This window comes from Mytilus californianus, unplaced genomic scaffold (assembly GCF_021869535.1).
Source record: "Mytilus californianus isolate M0D057914Y unplaced genomic scaffold, xbMytCali1.0.p SCAF_10, whole genome shotgun sequence".
Classification (NCBI taxonomy): domain Eukaryota; kingdom Metazoa; phylum Mollusca; class Bivalvia; order Mytilida; family Mytilidae; genus Mytilus; species Mytilus californianus.
This window is the reverse complement of record NW_026262582.1, coordinates 23899987-23921684: the sequence shown is the minus strand read 5'-3', so window position 1 is coordinate 23921684 and position 21698 is coordinate 23899987. Positions and strand designations below refer to the sequence as shown.

Here is a 21698-nt window from a genome sequence, read left to right as displayed (position 1 = left end):
AAGTGACAGGAGGATTTCAATTCCAATAACTAGAAATTGAATCACATTAAGAGTACGGAGTTGTGATATGATTGCCTATTAGACAAATATCCAGCATAGGGATTTATGCAATTATCACCCTCATCAAAGAGCAAACCCATAACCGGTTTGTCAATTACATAAAACCCCGACATGACAAAATGTGAAACACTTCAAACGAAAAAATGTAACGAACTGATTTATGAAAAATATTCAACGAAACACATATAAAACAAATCACTTCAACCTCAAAATACTGCACGTTCAACGCTTTTACAACCCTATGAAATTATATTAAGAAGCTTTCAATTCTTATAATTGCATACCATTAAATTTTCGTTTGTTTTCCAATGCTGTGAACTGACGTTGTGACGGGAGGCACGTCCTGTCATGAATGTTGAATTTTATTGGGAAATTCGAATCTAGTATTATATGCCTCTCAATTGTAGTCAGCAAATAAAAACATGAAACATACAATCATGTAATATAATTATTTAAATATGAGTTGTTTGTTTACACATGACTAATGTGCATGTATTTTATAAATCATTTAACAGCTCAACTGTTACATGTAGTTCTGGTATTTTTCCCAATTAAATCTACAGGAAGTTGCAACAGTCAACTGTCAAACCACTTTCATCAAAAAGTATACACAAATATCGAATTTTAAGTTAAAAAATCAATATAATGCGTCATAGATGGTAATTCACTGTACACAAAAGGAAGGTAGCTCTTTTAATAATTTTGTTCGTGCGAGCAATTTTGTGGATGTACCTTTATGACGAGTATTATTTGAAAAAATATATAAACAAGGTTCTATATAAAAAAAAGGATGTGATATGATTGCTTAATGAGACAACTCTCCACCACAGACCAAAATGACATAGAAGTCAACAACTTTATATCTTGTACGACCTTCAACAATGAATAAAACCCATACCGCTATAAAAGGCCCGTAATGACAAATGTAAAACAGTTCAAACGAGAAAACAAACGGCATGATTTATAAACAAAAAAATGAACGAAAAACAAATAGGATATACAGTACCAAACAAAAACTACTGAATTGCAGGCTCCTGACTTGGTACATGTATATATAGATTGTGGCAGGGGTTAGACTTGTTTGCTAGCGCTAAACCCTCCCCCTAATCTGGGACAGTGATGATACATAACAACATATAGAACAAACTATAAAAATCAGTTGAAAGGGCTTAACTCATCAGATACATAGGAATATAAAATATCTAACAAAAACAGTGATCGGACGTGGCAATGTATTTAAACATCCCCACAACAAAAAAAGACACTAAGTACAGATCTGAGAATATTTGCCGTTACTGACAGCTAATTCAAAGCCAATAATAACTAATAAAAAAATCATGCATCTGAGACTAAAATATCAATCAGTACACATCCAACATCCAAAAGATCTAGTGTAGATAACAGCCAGAAAAAAATAACAACATAACCTTGTGCACTGCCAAGATACAGGTATCGACAGATTGTAGAGCTATAGATGTACATATTATGTATATAACAATAATAGTTAGTTTGGTTTTAATTTACTGATAATATAATCAATATTTTACCAATAAAATGATATTCAAAAATCTAATTACAGTGTTCAATTAGTAACTTTTTAGAATAAAATCACTTTTTATGAGTTAATTACGCATTAACTTTTATCTTTTTTTTTATCTGCGGTCGTTTTATAATTTGTAAAGAAACAAATACATTGATATTCAATTCAAAAACAGACGCGCTTCGTCTTGATTTAGAGCACTTGACAAACAATCAATAATCCCTATAAATACTCCGCTTACTAGACATGTTACAACGATGTTCCAGTAGCATGGTTTAAATCATGCGAAGGGAATTACAAACTTGTATTATTCTTTATTTTTATAGATATAACATTGCTGAGTTAATTTCATACCAAATATATTCAATATGTAGTGTTATGCCTTTATAACACCAGGAAACCAGACAGAGAGCGTCTGTCAAAAGGTTTTCTCATATTTTAACTCACTCATATACTAGTATTCAAAGGCATAGTTGTGTGTGTAAATGGTAATAAATATAGACTCCTGTATACTCAATATGCAAATAAGACGATGTGGCACTTTTGCTTAATAGACGACTATCCACCAGAGTTCATATGACGTGATTATAATTATATATAAGCAATTATAGGTCACCGTATAAGAAGGAGAAAAATAACCATACTGTATAGTCCCATCAGCTGTGGATGGTGCCGACATAAAAAAATGTGAAACAATTCAAACAAAAAACTAACGGCGTAATTGATAACAATTCATTTTACGAAAAACAATTATGAACCAACCACTTTACCTGAATGACAGTCTCCTGACTTTATATATGCACATAAAGAATATGGCGGAGTTCAAACATGTTTACCATTCCATAATCTGAGACACTGGTGTAACAGTACAATATAAAACAAACAAGAACAAATCAGTTGCAAATGGCATACTCAATAGATCGTTACGAAGCACAATAACACAACTAACATGAAAACAATAGACAAAACACACCGATAAAAGAGTCTCGCAGTTACTGACTGCTAGTTAAAAGCAGATTACAAAAAATAAACACATGTTTTCCAAGACAAAAGTATGAATGGACTTACTTTGAATAATGTCTGAGACTGTTCAAAATTCTGGAATATTCTACTATCTGTAGTAAACATCTTGAAAACAGACATTGCATATAAGTAATTTATTAACATCTTCAAAGTCTACGTTACCTCGGCCTTGTATATTAACGTAATATTGACCCCTAAATATGAAGTAAACACTTAATTGTTCGTATAAAAAAGGATTTTTCAGAAAGGTAAAAGTTCAAAATTTAACATTTAATTACAACTATTATTGTTTTACAAGGGCCTCGGTGGCCGACTGGTCTAAGTAGACGAACTACTGTAACACTAGCCTGTCAACACTTAGGTTGTGAGTTCGAACCCCGCACGTGGCAGGTGCGCTCGACTCCAATATTAATCATGATTGACTAGGATTGCTAATTTCCCTACCGAAGGTCGATGGTTCTCTCCGGACACTACGACTTCCTCCATCAATAAAAAATGACCGCCACGAAAAAACACAAAAATGCTGAAAGAGTCGTTCAACACCAATCATTTAATCAATCAATTAAATAATATTGTTTTAAAATCTTTCAGCATATGGGACAACATATCGATGCATTTAAAGAGCAGCTGACGAAATCTGGTGCTGACCCAAATGGCATGTTTCTGAATAAAAGCCTCCGAAAACTATTACGACTTTAATATGTCTGACCAGAACATTATGTGATAAGCATGCTGTGATTCCTGTGAATTATCCGTCCTCCAATTGCAAAAACTGTGATTTTGTTTTTATTTGAGCATAACTATCAATGAATAAATAAATGGAAAAAAAGAATGTTCATTCTAAAAATTATCTTGTTGAGCAGTTTCAGCATTATAGAGGCAACCCGATAATGTTTAAATGTAAACAATTTTTTAACTGTATAATGGCCTATCAAATGAAAGCATTGTTCAAGACAGCACGGTGACCTTAAGTTGCTTATATCAACATTAGTAGGACAATTGGGGATAATTATTTAATTGGCACGTAAGCCAAATCTCCTTGTATTTTTTAAAATGATTTATTTGAATATATTATTAAATAACAGAAACAATTTTCTGTTTTCCCGTAGACGTATTGTACTAGACAATTGACCTCAAGACCAACAGGTGCAAGTTTAGGCAATCAGCTGATTATTTGTTTATTATGCACTGATAGTTAACTTGTATAAAGATATGGATACATTTTTTTTATATGTTGGTTGTGTGCGTAGTTACTTAGTAGTCTAGATTATTAAAAAAAATGATCCTGAGAATATATATGTACCTTCAATATAGATAAAAAAAATTCGACGCAATATATTTTCAAAATGCCAAATTCAGCAACCTTTCATAAAAAAAATCTGACAAGATGCTCATCTTTAGTATATGTACTAACACCAGGTACATGTTTTAAAAGTTTAAGCTTAAAAACTTTAGTCCTTAGAAATCAGCCGTATAAACCAGATATACCAAGTGCAGAACGGACTGTCAAACGGACACGGGTAAACAATATCATGCTCCAAGCATGTTGTCAATTGAGCAAAATATATATTAGCATATATGATGATGTTCTATTTTATAAATCATTTGGTGACAAAATATTTTTTTAAATAAGCAGTCCGTAGTGGAATGGTAATTGGGAGATCTCAAATGTAGCAACGTAAGAAAGCTAACATCTACGTCATTTGGTCTTTGATGGAAAGTTGTCTCATTGGCAATCATACCACATCTCCTTATTTCATAATGAATTGAGATTTCTCCTGAAATGCAAGAAGTTTAAAACTAATAAATCCGTACTAGGAGACTGAAATATTTGGCTGTTATAGTTATGACTTTTGTTGTGAACATGTAATGTTATAATTTGATAGATTTAATATTACCATACTAACTTTACTTCCTATGAACTTTCCAACTCAAGGGACCAACGAATCTCTACTAAAACTACAAATTAGCAGTAAAAACAATCCTGCATTAGTCACGTGTTATCTAGATGTCTTTGGTTTTGTGTGTCGTTAATTGGCCAGTTGCTGTTTTATTAGATATCCCGTATTTCCATTTATGCACTCAAAGAAATAACAAGCCTTTTAATTTATATAAACACATGTATACTTGTTATAAAAACTAATCGTCTGTGAGACGTTTTGTCTCCCCACTTTGTGAAAAGGTGCGTGTTTTTATCAGCTGTATATGTACGTCATGTCCAATTCAAAACGCCAAAGGTACATCCATCCCCGAAGACCAAAGTGCAAATTACTATGAATCTAAAATCAAAATGATTTAAAGTTCTCGTTGGATTTTTGTCCCTCGCGCGACGAGTTGTTTGGTCCATAGAAACACAGGGCGTCCGTCCCTCCGGTGTTGTTAGCTCTCACGTGTACAATTCTTGCAAGATTTTTTTTAAAACTTATATATTAGATTTGAATCAGCATTGTCGCTGACAAGTTTGAAAATCAGTGCTCATCAATTATTTTTAGAATAGTTATGCCCCTTATGCCCCTTGGAAATATTAATTACATGAAAAATTGAATATGTAAGCGCTAACACGTGTACACTTTTTACCAGATCTTCAAACAATTTATATTTATGGTTTATATCAGCTCTTTTTTTTGGATAATTACTTATGCCCCTTTGAAATATTAATTATATCGGCAATTGCATTGCATTTGCTCTCAAGCCTGAATTTTTCTATTAACGATATTTATAAAAAAAACAAAGAACAAACTCATTTATTTCAAGTTATAATGAACATTGACAGATACGATATATACAACGCGGGGAAAAGGTTTCTAATGAATCAATTGATTGTAAATTTCGAAAATATAATTTATTTCAGAATGGAAAAAAAAATGTCTTATTTCGGAATGGAAAAACAAAATTAATGATTTAATTTAAATTCGTGCTTTTTTAGTGTTGACATCCCATATGTTTACGCCTTTGTTAACTTTCTCCTTATTTCGATGCATCTGTCCTGTTTAGACTGTGCTTATAAGATAACAATGATAGTAGTTTATTTTAAACTATCTCCCGAAACCATATCGGATTTTTTCTGTACAGTCCAATAAATTTCAAAGACTGTTTACACTTGAAACATAGGGAAAGTTGTTCGGCCAAATAACCAAGTTCAACTACTCATATGTCTTTCATTCCATGACAACAAACCATTTTCTATTTGAGTTTTTTTTCGTTAAATTCTATCGGTATTCTTGTCGAAATAAATTTCTCTTTTCTTTTTTGATAGCAAAAGTTTTCGGTGACTATTTCAAAACAAATGGGCTTCTTAGTGGAATTGCATTAATTGTGGTACAATTCCCCGCATTTTCACGCATTAACATGAGTTTCTTTGGTTTGGATATCTACTTTCAAAAAAAAAAAATGCATCGGGAAACGACGTGCATCATTAATAAGAATGTATTGCAAAAGAATATCCCAATCCAGAATACAAAGCTCAGTTTGTAATGCATGAGACCACATATAGATGAATCGTACAAATGCTTATCAATAGAAACAAAACATTTAAAAAGTATATATTTAAATGTAAAGAAGGAGAAGAAGAATGGGAGGAAGACGACGAAGCAATCAATGTCACATAACGTATTGCATCAAATCCCTGGACACTCTGAATATATGCAAAGTTACAATGAAAAATTAAAAATAAAAGGTTAATTTATTATTAAAAGTTCACATAAGTGTGATTGTTTTGTTTTCTTATTTTTGTTCTTTCTTTTGAATCGCATCTATGTAAAGTTGTGTTTGGTGATTGAATATGATACGTATAGAAAGCGACGGTAAAATGAAGGTATTTTTTAATATGTAATCATATATATTTGCAAATTTGAAATAAATAAACATTTATCTTTCAACTATTTTATACCAGACTGAGTCAAATTGTTCGTTCATGGTTATTATAAAACATCAGGGTTAACGTTTGCCGTCAATTTCATGGATGTCGACAACAGCAGGAACGATAACTCGTGGCGTTACGTCATTCAGTATCGTGTAACCTTAAAAACGTGGGGCTAATTTGTTGTAAATATCGTCAAAGTGCTTCAAAGAAATACACGAATAAAAGGACCAAGTCGCTTTTCATGAGAACACATTTTTAAAGAAAGCTATCATCAATATTTTGTTTGATAAATTTCAGTCCTGTTAACTGATACTATTTTATCATAGAAAAAATAGTGTTAAACGCGAATCACATAGAATCAACAAATTTGGGACACTTACTTTTATTTCAAAGTATACAACGGCACGCATTGTTCCACTATCCAAACCTTGACTACAATCAACAGTAAAGTAACTAGATACACGAACAAGCATGTAGTGTTGAACTTCGGGGGACAATTCAAGCAATTTGATTGGACAAAGTTTTGTGAAATATAAGATCAATCCTTGGTAACACAACAACTGAGTGCTAATATTCGATAATAAACTAAGGCGAATTATATAATTGGACTGGTATTGTTTTAAATTCATTGCAATGTAAACGAGGAAAAAACCTCTAAATTTTGTGGATTTGAAGTTCATGTCATTTGTAAGTAAATGTCAATGCTAATTTTAAAAGTAAAATAATTGAGTGCAAATAATATTTTGCATATATCTAAAAAAATAATATTTAGCAACTTAACAAATTTGAAGTCGTGATATTTTCACTAATGTAATAAATTAGTTGTAAGTTAAAGTCAATGACACACCAATGAATATTTTCGGAATATGAAGAACAACATATTCCAACAACACAGATTTTAAATAATTTCGATGAGTGCTTCTCGCTATAGTTTGTTGGGGATATATATGTTAGAGTATTAATCACATTCGTTGAATTTAGATCTCCTCTGAAAGTTTTTAAAACTGCTTCAAATGCATCAATATCCAAGATTTCAGTTTTCATATATTTAGCAAGTAGAAATCTATTTATGACGTTTGTGGATATTCTCCGGCTTAATAAAATCAAATATGATAAGTGTAAATCAATTAATTTTTTAATTGATTGGTTGATTGGTTGCCGTGGAACACCACTTTCAGCACTGTTGGCTATTACATTGTGGTAATTTTTTATTGGTTGAGGAAGCCGTTGTGCTTTTTTCTGTAGGAAAACTGACAAAACTAGTCAATTACGATTGGATTCGAACGCACCTGCCACGTGCGTAAATCTCACTGTTGACAGGCTTGTGATACAGTAGTTGAATTACTTAGACCACTCGGCCACCGAAGACACTAAACTGTAAATAAAAATATTTTGAATACAAGCGTTGCTACAGCTGAAACAATTTTATAATCACTTTATATCATCTCAAGGAAGATGACCCTGTGAATTTAGATTACCGATGAATATAAGAGAAAATGGACCTCCGTTAAGATTATTTGTTTTTATTAATTATACTTCCGACTGAAACAGACATGAATTATCGCTCCGTTTAATCAGTTCAGGTTTTTTTTATGCTTATTGTTACACAAAGTTGTCAGTTGTTATATAATTCAACAAGATGATATTGTCAAAAATCAAATACTGTGAAACCGCAAATTGTATTACTTTTTGTATGATATTTGAAATAAAGAAACATGATCTAAGTTATTGCCACATTTACCAATAATGTCTATTTGAGTTGCTTAGCAATATATCAAAATAACGGAACTATAAACAACTGTAAAAAATGAGCAGTTAAGGTAGCAATAAAACCAGGTTTAACCCACCATTTTCTTTTTTTTTTATTTCGGCAGGTTTTATAGACGTCTTCTTTTTTTAATTTTCCTTTGAGTTCGATATTTGTTTTAATACTTTTTTAATAATAATGAAGAATTTCATAAAGAAGTTATTTAAAAACATTAAAATACCAAATTTATGGTTAAAAGTTCATGGTGATTAAAGAGAGGCGAGAGATACTAAAGGGATATTTCAACCCAGAAATCGAAAACAAACTGCCAATTCCATGGCAAAAAACGAAAAACGAAGGAAAGACAAACAACAGTACATATAATAATAACATAAATAGTATAATAATCAATGTACTTACATAGCAAAATAACTTTTACATGTTGGATGTTTATCTAGTTTTGACACCAGGTTTAACCAACCGGTTTGTTTTCTTTCTTTCCGAAAATGCCTGTATCATGTCAGGAATATGACAGTCGTTTCCTATTGTTTCCGTTGGTTGGTATAATTCTACGTTTGATTTTGTCAGTTTTTTATGGACTTTCCCCTTTTTTAATTTATCTTGGTTTTCAGCATTTTTATCATACTTTTTAACAATGTTTTAAGTCGTTAATTGGTACATAATTGAACAATATGACACTGGAATGAAATAGCGCATAAAATCTCCTTATATCAGATTTTTGAATTTCATTTTTGTTTCAATTTTAAAGTCATACAGCCTTTGTACGGTGGTTTTATGCCTTACAAAACGAAGTTTGGTTGATTAAGCCCATACATGTATTAATTAGTTTATTTTACAAACTGAACAACCAATCTACATCACAGCTTGTGATGTTTTGATTGATATTTTCAGTGTTATTGCATCATTAATGTTTCTAACAAAATTTACTTTTAAAAATGTCTTATTGTTATTTGATTCAATCAACTATAATGACAAAAATAAGGAACATTCTCTGCGATATTATTTTCGACATTTATTTATCATGGTATCTTACATTTGAATTTAAAACTATCAAGATAATTTTTTATTAACAAATGTAATCTAAAGTCACACAGTTTTATTCAATCTAGTTAGTTATATTTTGAAGCATCTCGTGAATGTAATGTATTTTTTTAATCACACTTAAAGCATGCATATAAAGAACCAGATAATCTTATTAGTTAAAGGCACAGAGGTAAAGAGATATAAACAGGTTATTCAAATTCATACAAGGTCAACTTTGGCTGAGGGAGTCGGAACCTAAATTTCTTATTAATTTGGAATTTAAAAGTAAATTTGTGCGACTGAGCGCTAAACAATATACTGTGGATTCTTTGTTTTTCCTGTGTAATAATTTTCATGGATTGAGGAAAGGTTGTCTTTTCGTGCATACAAAATTTGTAATTCGTTGAACATCTTAATTCGTGGTTCACCTGTACCCATGATTTCCATTAAAATTGGTATCCAACGAATAATAATGAATCCATAGTAATATTTAATCTTGTTGAGTGTTCCAACCAGTTGTAAAACGTTTCTACTCCAGAAATTCATTATTTTACAGGTAATTCGCTTGTAGTAAAAATTTACATCTGCTCGTTCTATGTTCAGACAAACTATTTAGCAGTTGTTAATTACCTGTACAAAAAAGAAACATATTAGATTGTTTTGAAAAGCTACCGAACAGTACTATATTGACCGCTAGGAAAATGTCTGAACAGTACTGAATGTACAACAGGACATTATCTTAATAAATAAATTAAACACTTCACAAAATTACGATTTATTTTTAGTCTTTTCAGATGATGTTAAGATCAATATTGCTGTTGAAAGCTAAAATTCATTTTTACAAATCAAAGACATTTCTCGTCTTAAAAAGTAAGAGACAGTGGGACTCATAAAAGAGCCGAAAGAATCATATGATATAGACATTGTTTACATTGACATCAATTTTGACGTATATGCATACGCTTAAATGTGTATGGTAAATGTATACGCTTAAACATGTATGTATACGCTTATAATGCACGACGGCAGCTTGATTTCGACTGGCATGATTCTTTTTAAATAATGTATAATTTATAAAGACAAATTTGTCAAGCACATTGGAAGAAAGACATTGTTATTGTCGTTTACTTTGACGTGTTTTAATAATGCTGCCAGCCGTCGTAATATATTACCAACTTGTTTTTATTGACCACAAAGTTAAAACAAAATCAACTAATGAGTCAGGTGCACATTAAACTATCGGAAAACAACAAATAACTACTAAAACGAACTGTCTTGAATTCAAGAAATAATTATTGAATTCGACTTTTGATTATTCTTTTTAGAATGTATTTCCCATAATCCTCAACCCTTCGATATGTAATTGAGACAGTTTGCGACTGCAGATCAAAACTCTAATGCAACATGCGAAAAAAACTGGATTATTGGGCAATGGACCTATATTAAATTCGGATTACACGATCTCCGTATGCGTCTGCCAAGACCTTCCCGATCGCATTACGATCTCTAAACGAGTCTACTACAACAAACCACGAGTCCACTACGTTTCTACTATGTTGTCACTGCGCTCTTCGTCCCTATAAATATCTGTAATTGGTTATTGCTTGTTCCTCCGACATGCCTGGTATAGAAAATGACTTCATCACACAAGTTCTCAACCCAAATGCGTCGTCACCCAAGATGAAGTGTAGCATGTTCAGGTCGTCATTAGATAAGGGATCTGACTCTGGAAATCCAATAGTCTTACCTTCCAAACACTCCTTTAATTCTGACGCGTTGTAAATTTGAACGTCCGACATGGAACCATAACATTCTACATCTAGCCATAAACTTTGAAGTCTGCATCCACCAAGGCAAGGAGCTCTAATGAAAAAAAAAACCTTAGTTGATGAAACAAGAATCAGCTCTTAGGCGGGCTTCTAATAGCAATAGGCTTTCCATCGAGTGCATCACAAGCATGTGGCACGTTCAATCTCTGAAATTCTTCGGCAATAGCTCCCAATTCATTTGTTCTGTTGAACAGGATATGACTTCATCTTTATATTCCTGTACAATTGCCTGGAAAACCTCATGAATAAAAGTACTTATAGTATTGCACGCGACTTGTATTGAAGGATTGGATACATATCAGCAGAAACTAAGTGCTTTAAGATAAAAGCAACTTTCGGACCGGGATCTAGTACCTTTCTGAATCGGGTGCCTGAATTAGAGGACTTACTCTGTTCAAAAGTTTATCAAACATTTCTGGAGGAGTCCTTAAAATATTTAAGAATGACTGTTGATTCCCTATCCTTAATTATTTCATAAATTGGTGGTAATGCCTAAAAATGGGTCTTCTTTCAACACAAAGCCGAGGGCGCATCCAACAAGACATACGCTATCTAGTATGTCTTCTCCTTCTTCTAATATCAAAAGTGAAGCCTGCTCAGCCAAATCGATACAGTGCAGATGAATTAAAGATTGCGGAAGTAGGTTTTGCTCGTGTGTATCCATGGTTAAACTACAGGTAGAAGCAATTGCGATCGTCGATCAACACAATGCGGTGGTGCAATTATCTTGGCTAGGACGTAGTAGTATCGTAGTCAGGTGGTACAAAGGAAGGCAAGCGCGTAGTAGCAGCGTACTATTGTCTTCCTCATCGTCGTATAGTCGTATCAATATCGTAGTAGAAGCGTAATAAAAACGTATTTTCAGTATGGAGGCCGTCTCTGAGGAAAAGTAATTCAATTTATAATAAGTGTCAATTATGAAAAAAACTAAATTGTAATTTCATCTGACATAATAAAAAGGCTACAAATAAACGTGTATTGAGAAAATGATTCAAATGCATAAAATGCTTGTCTGCTGATTGACGTTTAATTTCGATGGACATTCGTAGATCAAACAAGTGTGACCGGTACATAGTGAATTAAGATGTATAAGACAAAGAAAGACTGAAAACCGAAAACCTCTGCCATACACAAGTCTTGAATAAATACCTCACAGACCATTGAAAATTGAACGTCACGAGCCATGAAAAATATATCGATGTTGAACATGTATGCTCTGTGAGTTCTGTAAGAGTAACAGTTCCATTTCAACTGATCTTGCAAAAAGTGAATTTCAAAAATACAAAAAATAAATCCAGTATAAGAATAACTGATTATTCTTATGAACATGATGAAAATTCTAAAATGTCCAGCTGAAAATGTAAAGTCTGCTTTTTATTACAATTTCAACAATGCTTATATTTCATTCTGATACTGTTTTCTTCGCCTCGTTTAGTTTCATCCTGAAATTGTTGAACATAAAAAACCTCGTGATAGTGAACAGCTAAAAAGCTGTTAAAAAAAGGCGCTGGGTAAAAAAAAGATGGCAATACTAGAATTAGGCGACAGAGACAAAGATTGGATACAACATGCCAGGTGTAATGACCAAATCGACATGGTTGGCTGCAAAGCATTGTATGACGAACAGGTACCAATTTTTTATAATCTTAAACATGTCTAAAGGATCATTTGTATATATTACACACATACATTTATAGACGTTAATATGATCACTTTTCTGTGACAAAATATGACGAAAACTTACAGTTGAGCTTTTGAAACACATTAAGGTTTTCCATTCTCAATTTTATTTCAAAAAGTTACATGTATTATTTTAGACTATAGCCCTTACATTAAAGTAAAGTAAACTACAACAAATATATAATGAAAGTATCAATAAGTTGAATCCATAACCCAACCAAAAAGACAGAAAATATGATATATCAATCTTTTGATCGTGAGACAAATTTGTTGGAGCTATGTTTGAATAGGGTGAAATATCAAAAATACCGAATCCATGAAAATTCAAAACGGAAAGCCTCTTATCAAACGGCAATTTCAAAAGCTCAAAAACATCAAACGAATGGAAAACAACTGTCATATTCCTGACTTGCTACTGTCATTTCCGATGTAGAAAATGGTGGATTAAACCTTGTTTTATAGCTAGTTAAACCTCTCACCTGTATGACAGTCGCATAAAATTCCATTATATTGACAACAATGTGTGAACAAAACAAACAGACATAATAGGTAAAAATGTCAAAAATAGTGGTACAGTTGTCAACATTGTGTTATAATCTTAATCACTATAAAAACAAACAAATATGTCAACAAAGAAAAACAAAATGGCATATAGACAATGCACGTAATCAAAAATGAAAGACAAGAATACAAAAACGTTTTCCACTCTTCTAATAAAAGCTGTCTTGTTTCTATATGCATAATCATATCGTTCGAATTGACATGTATTCCTCCTCGGATGTGAATTATATCTTCTATCACCAACTTATTCATTTCAAATGATGTCTATATTTCAGATGAAGCCTCCAAGGTCACAATATGTTTGCCCCGATATGTTTGAACAGGTAAAAATCGAACACGTATGCGAGTTATTTACCATTGGAGGCGAACACAGAAATGAATGGATGTGTTTATTGTTAATGTGAACTTATCGGCAATGTTATATAAAAAACAAATGAATTTTTAAATTTATTTAAATGACCTTATATTTCAATATAATCGAAAATGTTGAATTGTTCAAGGTCCTAGTAATATGGCTTGATAAATGTCGGTTTATCATCATGTGGAGAATATATTACATGAATATTCAAGACGAGAACGTGCTAATATAAAATGATTATGAAATAGATAACAATTGTTCGTTATATGCAAGTTGTAGGAAAAACGGAATTACAAATAATACATTATTCAAGCTTATATTAATATCGGTGTTAATTGAAGACATCTTTAGCAATGAACAAAATTACAGATATACTGATTTAATTGAAAACAATCAGATAAAACAAAAAGTATTTAAAACAAAACACCATGATATAACAAAATATGTTTAATCTTTACTGGGAATGTTCAAATTTAAAGCACAAGGATCGTCGATAATTTCAAATTTCACTATTTAAGAGTTAATTGTTTTGGATATAGTAGAAATGTCGTACCAAAGGCGCAGCAGTAATATCCTGTTAATAAAATGATTTGGCATACTAAAACGTTTTTTTTTCTTTCTTAAACTCTGAACAGTGTTTTCCTTGTATTAAGACCTCATACAGCGGGAATGAATTATTGAAGCTACATTAATGACACGAAAAAAAAGTATAATTTGAGGTCGTATTTGAATTTTGCACAATGAAGGTCCAGCCATCCACAAATTATAAAAAAAGAAACATGAGGGGAAAGCTTATATCAACTAGAAATATAACAAAATACATTGAATGAATAATTTATTCTTGCTTATATGTTGTTGTAAGTGAATTTTTAGTTTTGAAACAGTTTGTTCTACAAGAAAAGTATGCTCAGATGATAAGTTAAGGCGACAGAAAAAAACCTATGTTCAGATATAGGAAATAAAAATAAAATAATTCAGAGACATAAAGTAATCACAATATATTAAAATGTTGTTCTCTAAACATAAGAAAAAAAAGCTGTATCTATATATTTTTCATTTATCATACATGTTATAGCCACAAAGTGTTGAGGGCGATATTGACAAAAAGCAAGTTTAAAACGCGGATTGGGGAGACACCAACTGTACAGAAGGAGAAGTTTGTAAACTGGGGAAAGACACAAGCTATGGAGGTTATTTCGTCTTCCCCGACTACAAAAAAAAAAAAAAGAACTACAAAAGTTGGTGTTAGAAGCATCTGAAGAAGGTCTGCGTGTTAGATGTGCTGGAAAAGGACACAGCTGGGCCCCTATATTTTCAGACAGCTATCAGTTACTTATTCATGTAGAAAATATGACAAGCGACTACAAAGATGGATCCAGAATAAGAATATTTAATGTACGCGTTATTATATATGTAAATATTAAGATATGTTAAGTAAACGCCAGTTAGACAACAATCATAGGACATACAAATCAAAATGACATTCTGAGGGCAACATACGTCCGTAACAGTAGGGTCTATACAGCGGGTTTCGAATCCCTTCTTCTGTGACATTGTTAGGCGAAATTTGAAATGAAGTATATACAAATTATGGTATAAGACCAGCATAACTGAGAGCAACGTACGGTCAGTAACAGTATGGTCTATAAAATACATTTAGCCTACATTGATCCGAAATGATGTGAAAAAAACTCATCAAAAATACCAGGCTTTAAGTGTGAACGCCATTTGCGTGTGTTGTCTAAAAACGACTCATAAATGATGCTCGATTCATAAAATTTATAAGGTCAAATAAAGTACTATGATAACTTCGCAAACTTACATATGAATAAATTGGTTTATAACAGCAACTAGTAATAAACTGTCATCAATACTAGATTTCCAAAGGAAAATAAAACTCAAGATATACAAAACCAGACTAAATGTTTTCTCAACAACAAGTCGCATTTAAAAAATGTCAACGTAGGACTCATACAGAAGATAAGGTCTTTGATAATGTTTATCCCATGTACACATGCAATAAAATGTAAAACTAATATACTTTTAACGCCATTTCAGCGCGAAAAGGGAGATGTAGACATTATGACCTGAGTAACGACTGGAGACTTTAAAAAGTTCCAACTAAAAAACAAAGTGCATATTCCTGCTTATGTCATTTTAGATGGTGTTCATATAGTTAGTGTTGTAGCAACAGGCTGTCATGTAAGTTGTATTGCCATTAAACAAGTGTGCCAATATCAATATTTTGCAGAAGTTTGTTCCATGTATGGATTAAGTTGTATTTAGGAACAAGGAGGGGGTTTGACAAAACCGATTTATCGGCCCCTTAAATTGCAACAGACGCAAATTTAATCAAGCCAACCAGAATTGAAGTTTTTAATTGGTAAACGAACAGATTTATACAGTTTTGCATATGGAGTATATATCTCCCAGGTAATACAATATAACATATTTTTTTTATATTTCCTATCACGATTTCCTTGATAGAGGGTTGCTGCTTGCTAAGAAGCTATGGACCAAGAGTTGCAAGAAGTGAATTTAAAATCATCCAATCAAAAATTTTCGGAAGGCGACACGATTTGGCTGACTGTTATGGAATATTTGTTTCATACATGACGATGGATATGTTGCCATTGTCGTAACCTCAATCCCTTCTTTTTACTCCAATGTGACCTACAGAATGAGACTACCGGATTTGAACTTATATGAGCGACAAGACGATTCCCAAATGTAGAACAGGATCTTCTCACTATTCCGGATAAAATAAGATCGCCAAGGGCTTTTTGTGGGGTTCGTGCTAAGCAGTCTTTAGTTTTCCATGTTGTGTGTTGTGTACTGTTGATTTGTCTTTTTTCCCTTGTAAGCATGAAATAATAATAGGAAATGCAAAATCTGGAATAATGAACCAGCTTAGAGATATATACTCCATATGCAGGTGCTGCTGGAATGTTGCTTCATAAAAAATCAAAGTTCACAATTGGGAAGCTGAAATCATTTATTTTGTCGTAAATTTTTGTTCCCAATCGACCCTCATTGTCATATTTTAGATGTTAGTCAAGATATGAGGCAGACTTCACTGTTTATTGTAAACTTTTTATAAAGTTCGATGGGATAGATCGATAGAATATATGCGTTCAATATAGTCACATCATTTTAAATTATTTAGTAAGAGAAAAGACAAGTATCTTAGTCTTCACTGCTTCAAGAAATAACTGTGTCTTTACATTCTTAGAAAGATCTGGATCTACGGTCATTAACCTGTACTCAATAACCAGCCGTTTGATTGGGTAAAAATCTGAGTTTGATTACAAAAATCATTCTCCAAATTTGGGTTAACAAAAGGCCTGCTCAGATAAACCGAAAGATGCAGGTCAATATAATCTTTCTAATGTTACTTTGAGAACACTTGAAAATATTAGACGACATTTATATGTGTGTTGTTTGCGACAACCCATTTTTTTTCAGGCATTTTGTTATAGACCGGAAAAAATTGCCAATACAGAAAATGTCCGAGTCTAACAGGCATTTTACAAAATGCGTAAATTTAGAAAACGTCTGTTTCATATCAAATTATCTGAACATTCAGAATTGGATACAAAACATGTGATAATGTACAGAATACACCTTTCATGATATCAATTCCATAGAAGTTGACCTAAATTCTTAACTGATAATTAGACGGATTTTTTGGGCTCTGATTTGTTTTCAATATAAAAGTATTTTCTCGTCGGCTTCATCTTATTGTGGGATTCTGAGGGAATATATTGCTTTCACGTCAATATGTTCCTAATTTGTACGTATAAGTTCATATAACTATCTACTGTTGTTTTTTACTCGATCCGTTGGTTGATTATGTTCGATTTTGTCAGTTATTATGGGTTCCCCCTTTTTTGAAAATACCTTGGAGTTCGGTGTTTTTGTTCTTTTTTTTTAATAAAAATATAATTTAATTTTGGATGTAACATGCCTTCTAATTGGCTGAACGTTTTGTGTCTATAAGCTCATAAAGATAATTTTGTCATGTGACCCTGATGTCATCGACGTTTTTTTCATGATTTACTCCTTAAAAATATATATATATATACAGGACTATATCCGAAATATGATTCCTTATTTTCGTCCTGTCAGTTTTATTAACTGTTATACTGCATGCACTTCAGTATCCGCCAAAATATAAAATTGAGTATTTAGAATCCGCCAAAATAAAAACCGCCAATTTTTTTCGTCTATTTTGTTGCTTCTTAATCGCGAACAATAAAAACATATGTGAAATCAATTTAATCTATCAATAGTATAAGTATAAGATTTCTTGTTTGTGAATATTTGCTAAATTGGATAGTCAATGAACAGGTATATACAATGAAAGTAAGTGCTCGGGGTAATCCCATCACTCTAAATTGCATAGTATATACCTTTTCATAGACAAAAACCGTTATTTACATTATCCCAAGCACTAGTTACCATGCATAGTGTTTTGTTGCCTGTGTTTATTTGTATTGATCTGAGATAAATCGTAATGTTAATGAGCAGAACAGAAAATATACTATAGATTACAAACAAATATTTCTTTTAGTATGTCAAATATGCTATATATGTTATATAACTAGTCCAATTAGCTCACGGCCTGTGTACATATAACATTATTAATTAAACAGATTAATGTCTTCACATTAAACGCCTTAAATAATATACAATAAACCATGTTAAGTCATAATTACAAACAATTAGGTACAGAGGTATGTGGTATGTGTTATATTAATGTGTTATGTAACAAATATATCGGTACAGTAAGAACATGCTTTTTGTCTTTTCATTTAATATGTTGTGAAAAACTATACAAAAAAAAAAAAACACCAAAAAGCTTATTTAAATCGAGTATAAAAGAAAGGAATATAAATTAAACCGTGATACCTTGTGGAATTTATTATGCAGCTATATACTAATACGATGGTGAGTTGTTTGTAACTTTACATAATTTATGTACAGTCATTTGTTTAAAAATATTATGATATTTATTTCAGACTATAACTTACAATGGGGTGCGGTCAATCGTCGGAGACGGTAAGAAGTAATTTAGAAATACGAAATCTAATCGATCCAGAGCTAACTGTCAACTTTGAGTTGCATCTTAGATGTCGGAATGTATTGAAATACTATATACTTATCAGACATGCTGGCAATAACCTAATTTGGAATAAACACAGTCAATAAATTGTCTATTGTTTGAGAGCGTAAGATATCAGATCATTGATGGTCTGTGAAATATGTAGACCCTACCGACCATCGTATACTTGGACAAACATGAGCATTAAGACTAACTTTAAATATTTAACATATGCCGTATTATATCGGGCAATGACGATAACGTTTACTCTTGTCCACAGTGTATCAAATATACACGGACAGCACGTGACATCGCCCACCTAACTTGGTTCTCTTAAATATACACAAGAAAGTAGTCAACAGGTTTAATACAGATACAGTGGTAGAATCTTTTTATTGTCATATTTTGTTTAAAGTATTTAACATATTATATTGTATATATTGTATTATTATTTAGGTTTGATGAACTGCAATTAGTCAGTTTTTTTTATCAGATGTCAATGAAACAGGATTGCCTTTATCATTTCAATACACCAGCAAATTTTAATAACTGAATTTTAACTAAGAACGAACTTAAATTAAATATACCACTTTCTTATACCATTATCTATATATTGGAAATAATTAATTATGAATGCATTTATACATAGAATTGTGTGTGCGTTTCTTTATATAGTTTCATCCTGTAATTGTCAAACATGAAACGCCATGTGATAGTGAACAACTAAAATGCTGCTTGGAAAAAGCACTGGTTGACCAGAAAATGGCCATACTTGAACTAGGTAACAGAGACAAAGATTGGATAAAAGATGCAAGTTGTAATGACCAAATAGTGATGATTGACTGCAAGGCATTGTTTGACGAACAGGTAAAATCAGTTTGTGTCAAAATTTTAATTCATTTTCATATAGCATAGATACACATTCAGAGATAGACATTAGATTATTTTTTGAAACTATGAAGAAACGAAAACGTTGCACATTTTGAACTCAAAAGTATATGCAACACTCAAGATGGAGGAATTATCATTTCATTTATAACACAGGAGATTGTTTCGAATATATCGAAGTGTGCACAGTTTTCGCAAGGTTAATGGAATTCGTCGTGCCACTACATGTATAACCATGTCGTTATTTTGAAAAATATCATTACTCCTAGTTTATAATGTCTTCTTCTTAACACCGAAACAAAGCATCACGACATGTCGATCAAGATCTGCTTACGGGTTTTGGAGCGTCTGCGATCAACCCCGGATATGATTGGGTTCATGTTCCGCAGTCTGGTTTTCTGTATGATGTTATGTTACTGTTATTTTCCGTTCGTTGTTTTTATCATTCGCCATAGTGTTGTTTTTTATTGGATTTATCATTCGCGGATGAACCAACCATATCTTTTCTCTCTTTTATTCTTAAATTCTCAAAATAATCTGTTTCAGATAAAGAATCAAAGAACGAAGCATATTTACCCAGATTTGTCTGACCAAGTAAGTATTTTATTTACGCGTTCGTAAGAACTTCTTAACAGGTAGCGCTTATAAAACATAAACTTGTGTATTGTGATGTGAATAAATCAGAGAATGACTTTTGAAAGAACCCAACTTTGAAGATTTAAATGACCATATAATATAAATATATCGCAAAATGTAAACTCATTATATTTCAAGCTTCTATTATCAACTACCATTTCTTAGCAGTAACATACTCTCTGCTACGTCGTTAGGTGTTTACTCATCTCAGTTCATACGTTACGCTCGTTCATGTTCACAGTTAACGTACTTCATTAACAGGTGTGTGCTTCTGACATACTAGTGAGGAAAAACTGCTCAAAAAGAGTTATGAGGAAGAACAAATAAATTAACACAACATAAGTTTTACGGTCACCATCACGAATCGATACGATGTGTCGGCGCCTCAACTCATGATTTGTTTTTTGTTTTTGGTGTAATTCAAATCATAACTCAGAGGGCATGCATCACTCGGCATGAGAATTCACACTATCACAATAGATTAACGAGTTTCGAACTTTGATATAAGAGAACCGAAAATGACATGGACCGTATTATTTCATCAATATATTTACACTTACATTTTTCAGATCAATACGCGTTGACCCTGTATCTTTATTGTATTGAATACACAAAATGTGTTTTCAGAGAGATATTGAAGATAAACTATCGAGTTTACAAAAGCGAATAGGTAAGTCCCCAACTATACAAATAGAGACGTTTGAAAACTGGGGAGAGACACAATCTATGCAGGTTATTTCATCAGCTCCTTCTACAAAAGAAGAATTGCAGAAATTGATATTAGCAGCATCTGAGCAAGGTTTGCGTGTAAGGTGCGCGGGATCCAGACACAGCTGGGCGCCAATATTTTCAGACAACAACCAATTACTTATTTATGTGCAAAATATGAAAAGCGACTATGAAGATGGTTCCCGAATTAGAATATCCAATGTAAGTAACACTATGATATTTTTATATCGAACGAAGCGCTGTAGCTTCTTCTTATGACTAAAACTAAAACTCTACTAATGAGAAACATCCTGTCCATAACGTTAAAACAAACCAAGCCGGTAGCCGCTACATTTGTTTTTGCATGATTGTTACTTGAAAACTCTGAATGTGATGAACGGCTTGCTGTGGTGTTCATTGTCTTTTTTTTTTACTTTATTGGGCTCTTCTGTAGATTCACCAAAGACTTCATTACATTCTATAAAGGGATAACACCAATATATAACTGAAGACATGCGCTGTGGAGGTTCCTGATTTTGGGCAGGAAATTTATTTCATTTTCCATAGGAGGGATTAAGGTAGTTTTTAGTTTCCCGACAACCTATTTGTTTCGATCAGAAGAATAAAGAAGGCGCTAGTATTTCTTATCAACAGTACA

At 32.3% G+C, this 21698-nt stretch overlaps 1 protein-coding gene across 3 annotated transcripts in view; it reads left to right on the top strand.

The window, feature by feature from the left end:
* The window catches only part of LOC127717794 (L-gulonolactone oxidase-like), a 49707-nt gene that overhangs the window by 16707 nt on the left and 11302 nt on the right, over window positions 1–21698 (top strand). The window contains exons 1-4 of one of the 3 annotated variants that reach the window (XM_052223626.1): window positions 18724–18765; window positions 19484–19675; window positions 20243–20290; window positions 20960–21262. The exons of 1 other annotated variant lie outside the window; for it this stretch is intronic. In XM_052223626.1, coding sequence (XP_052079586.1) covers window positions 18739–18765; window positions 19484–19675; window positions 20243–20290; window positions 20960–21262 — 570 coding nt within the window. In that variant the 5' untranslated portion in view covers window positions 18724–18738. Of the gene's footprint in view, window positions 1–3214; window positions 3834–18723; window positions 18766–19483; window positions 19676–20242; window positions 20291–20959; window positions 21263–21698 lie in introns of those variants that run through there. One more of the 3 variants, XM_052223624.1, reaches the window with a different exon arrangement.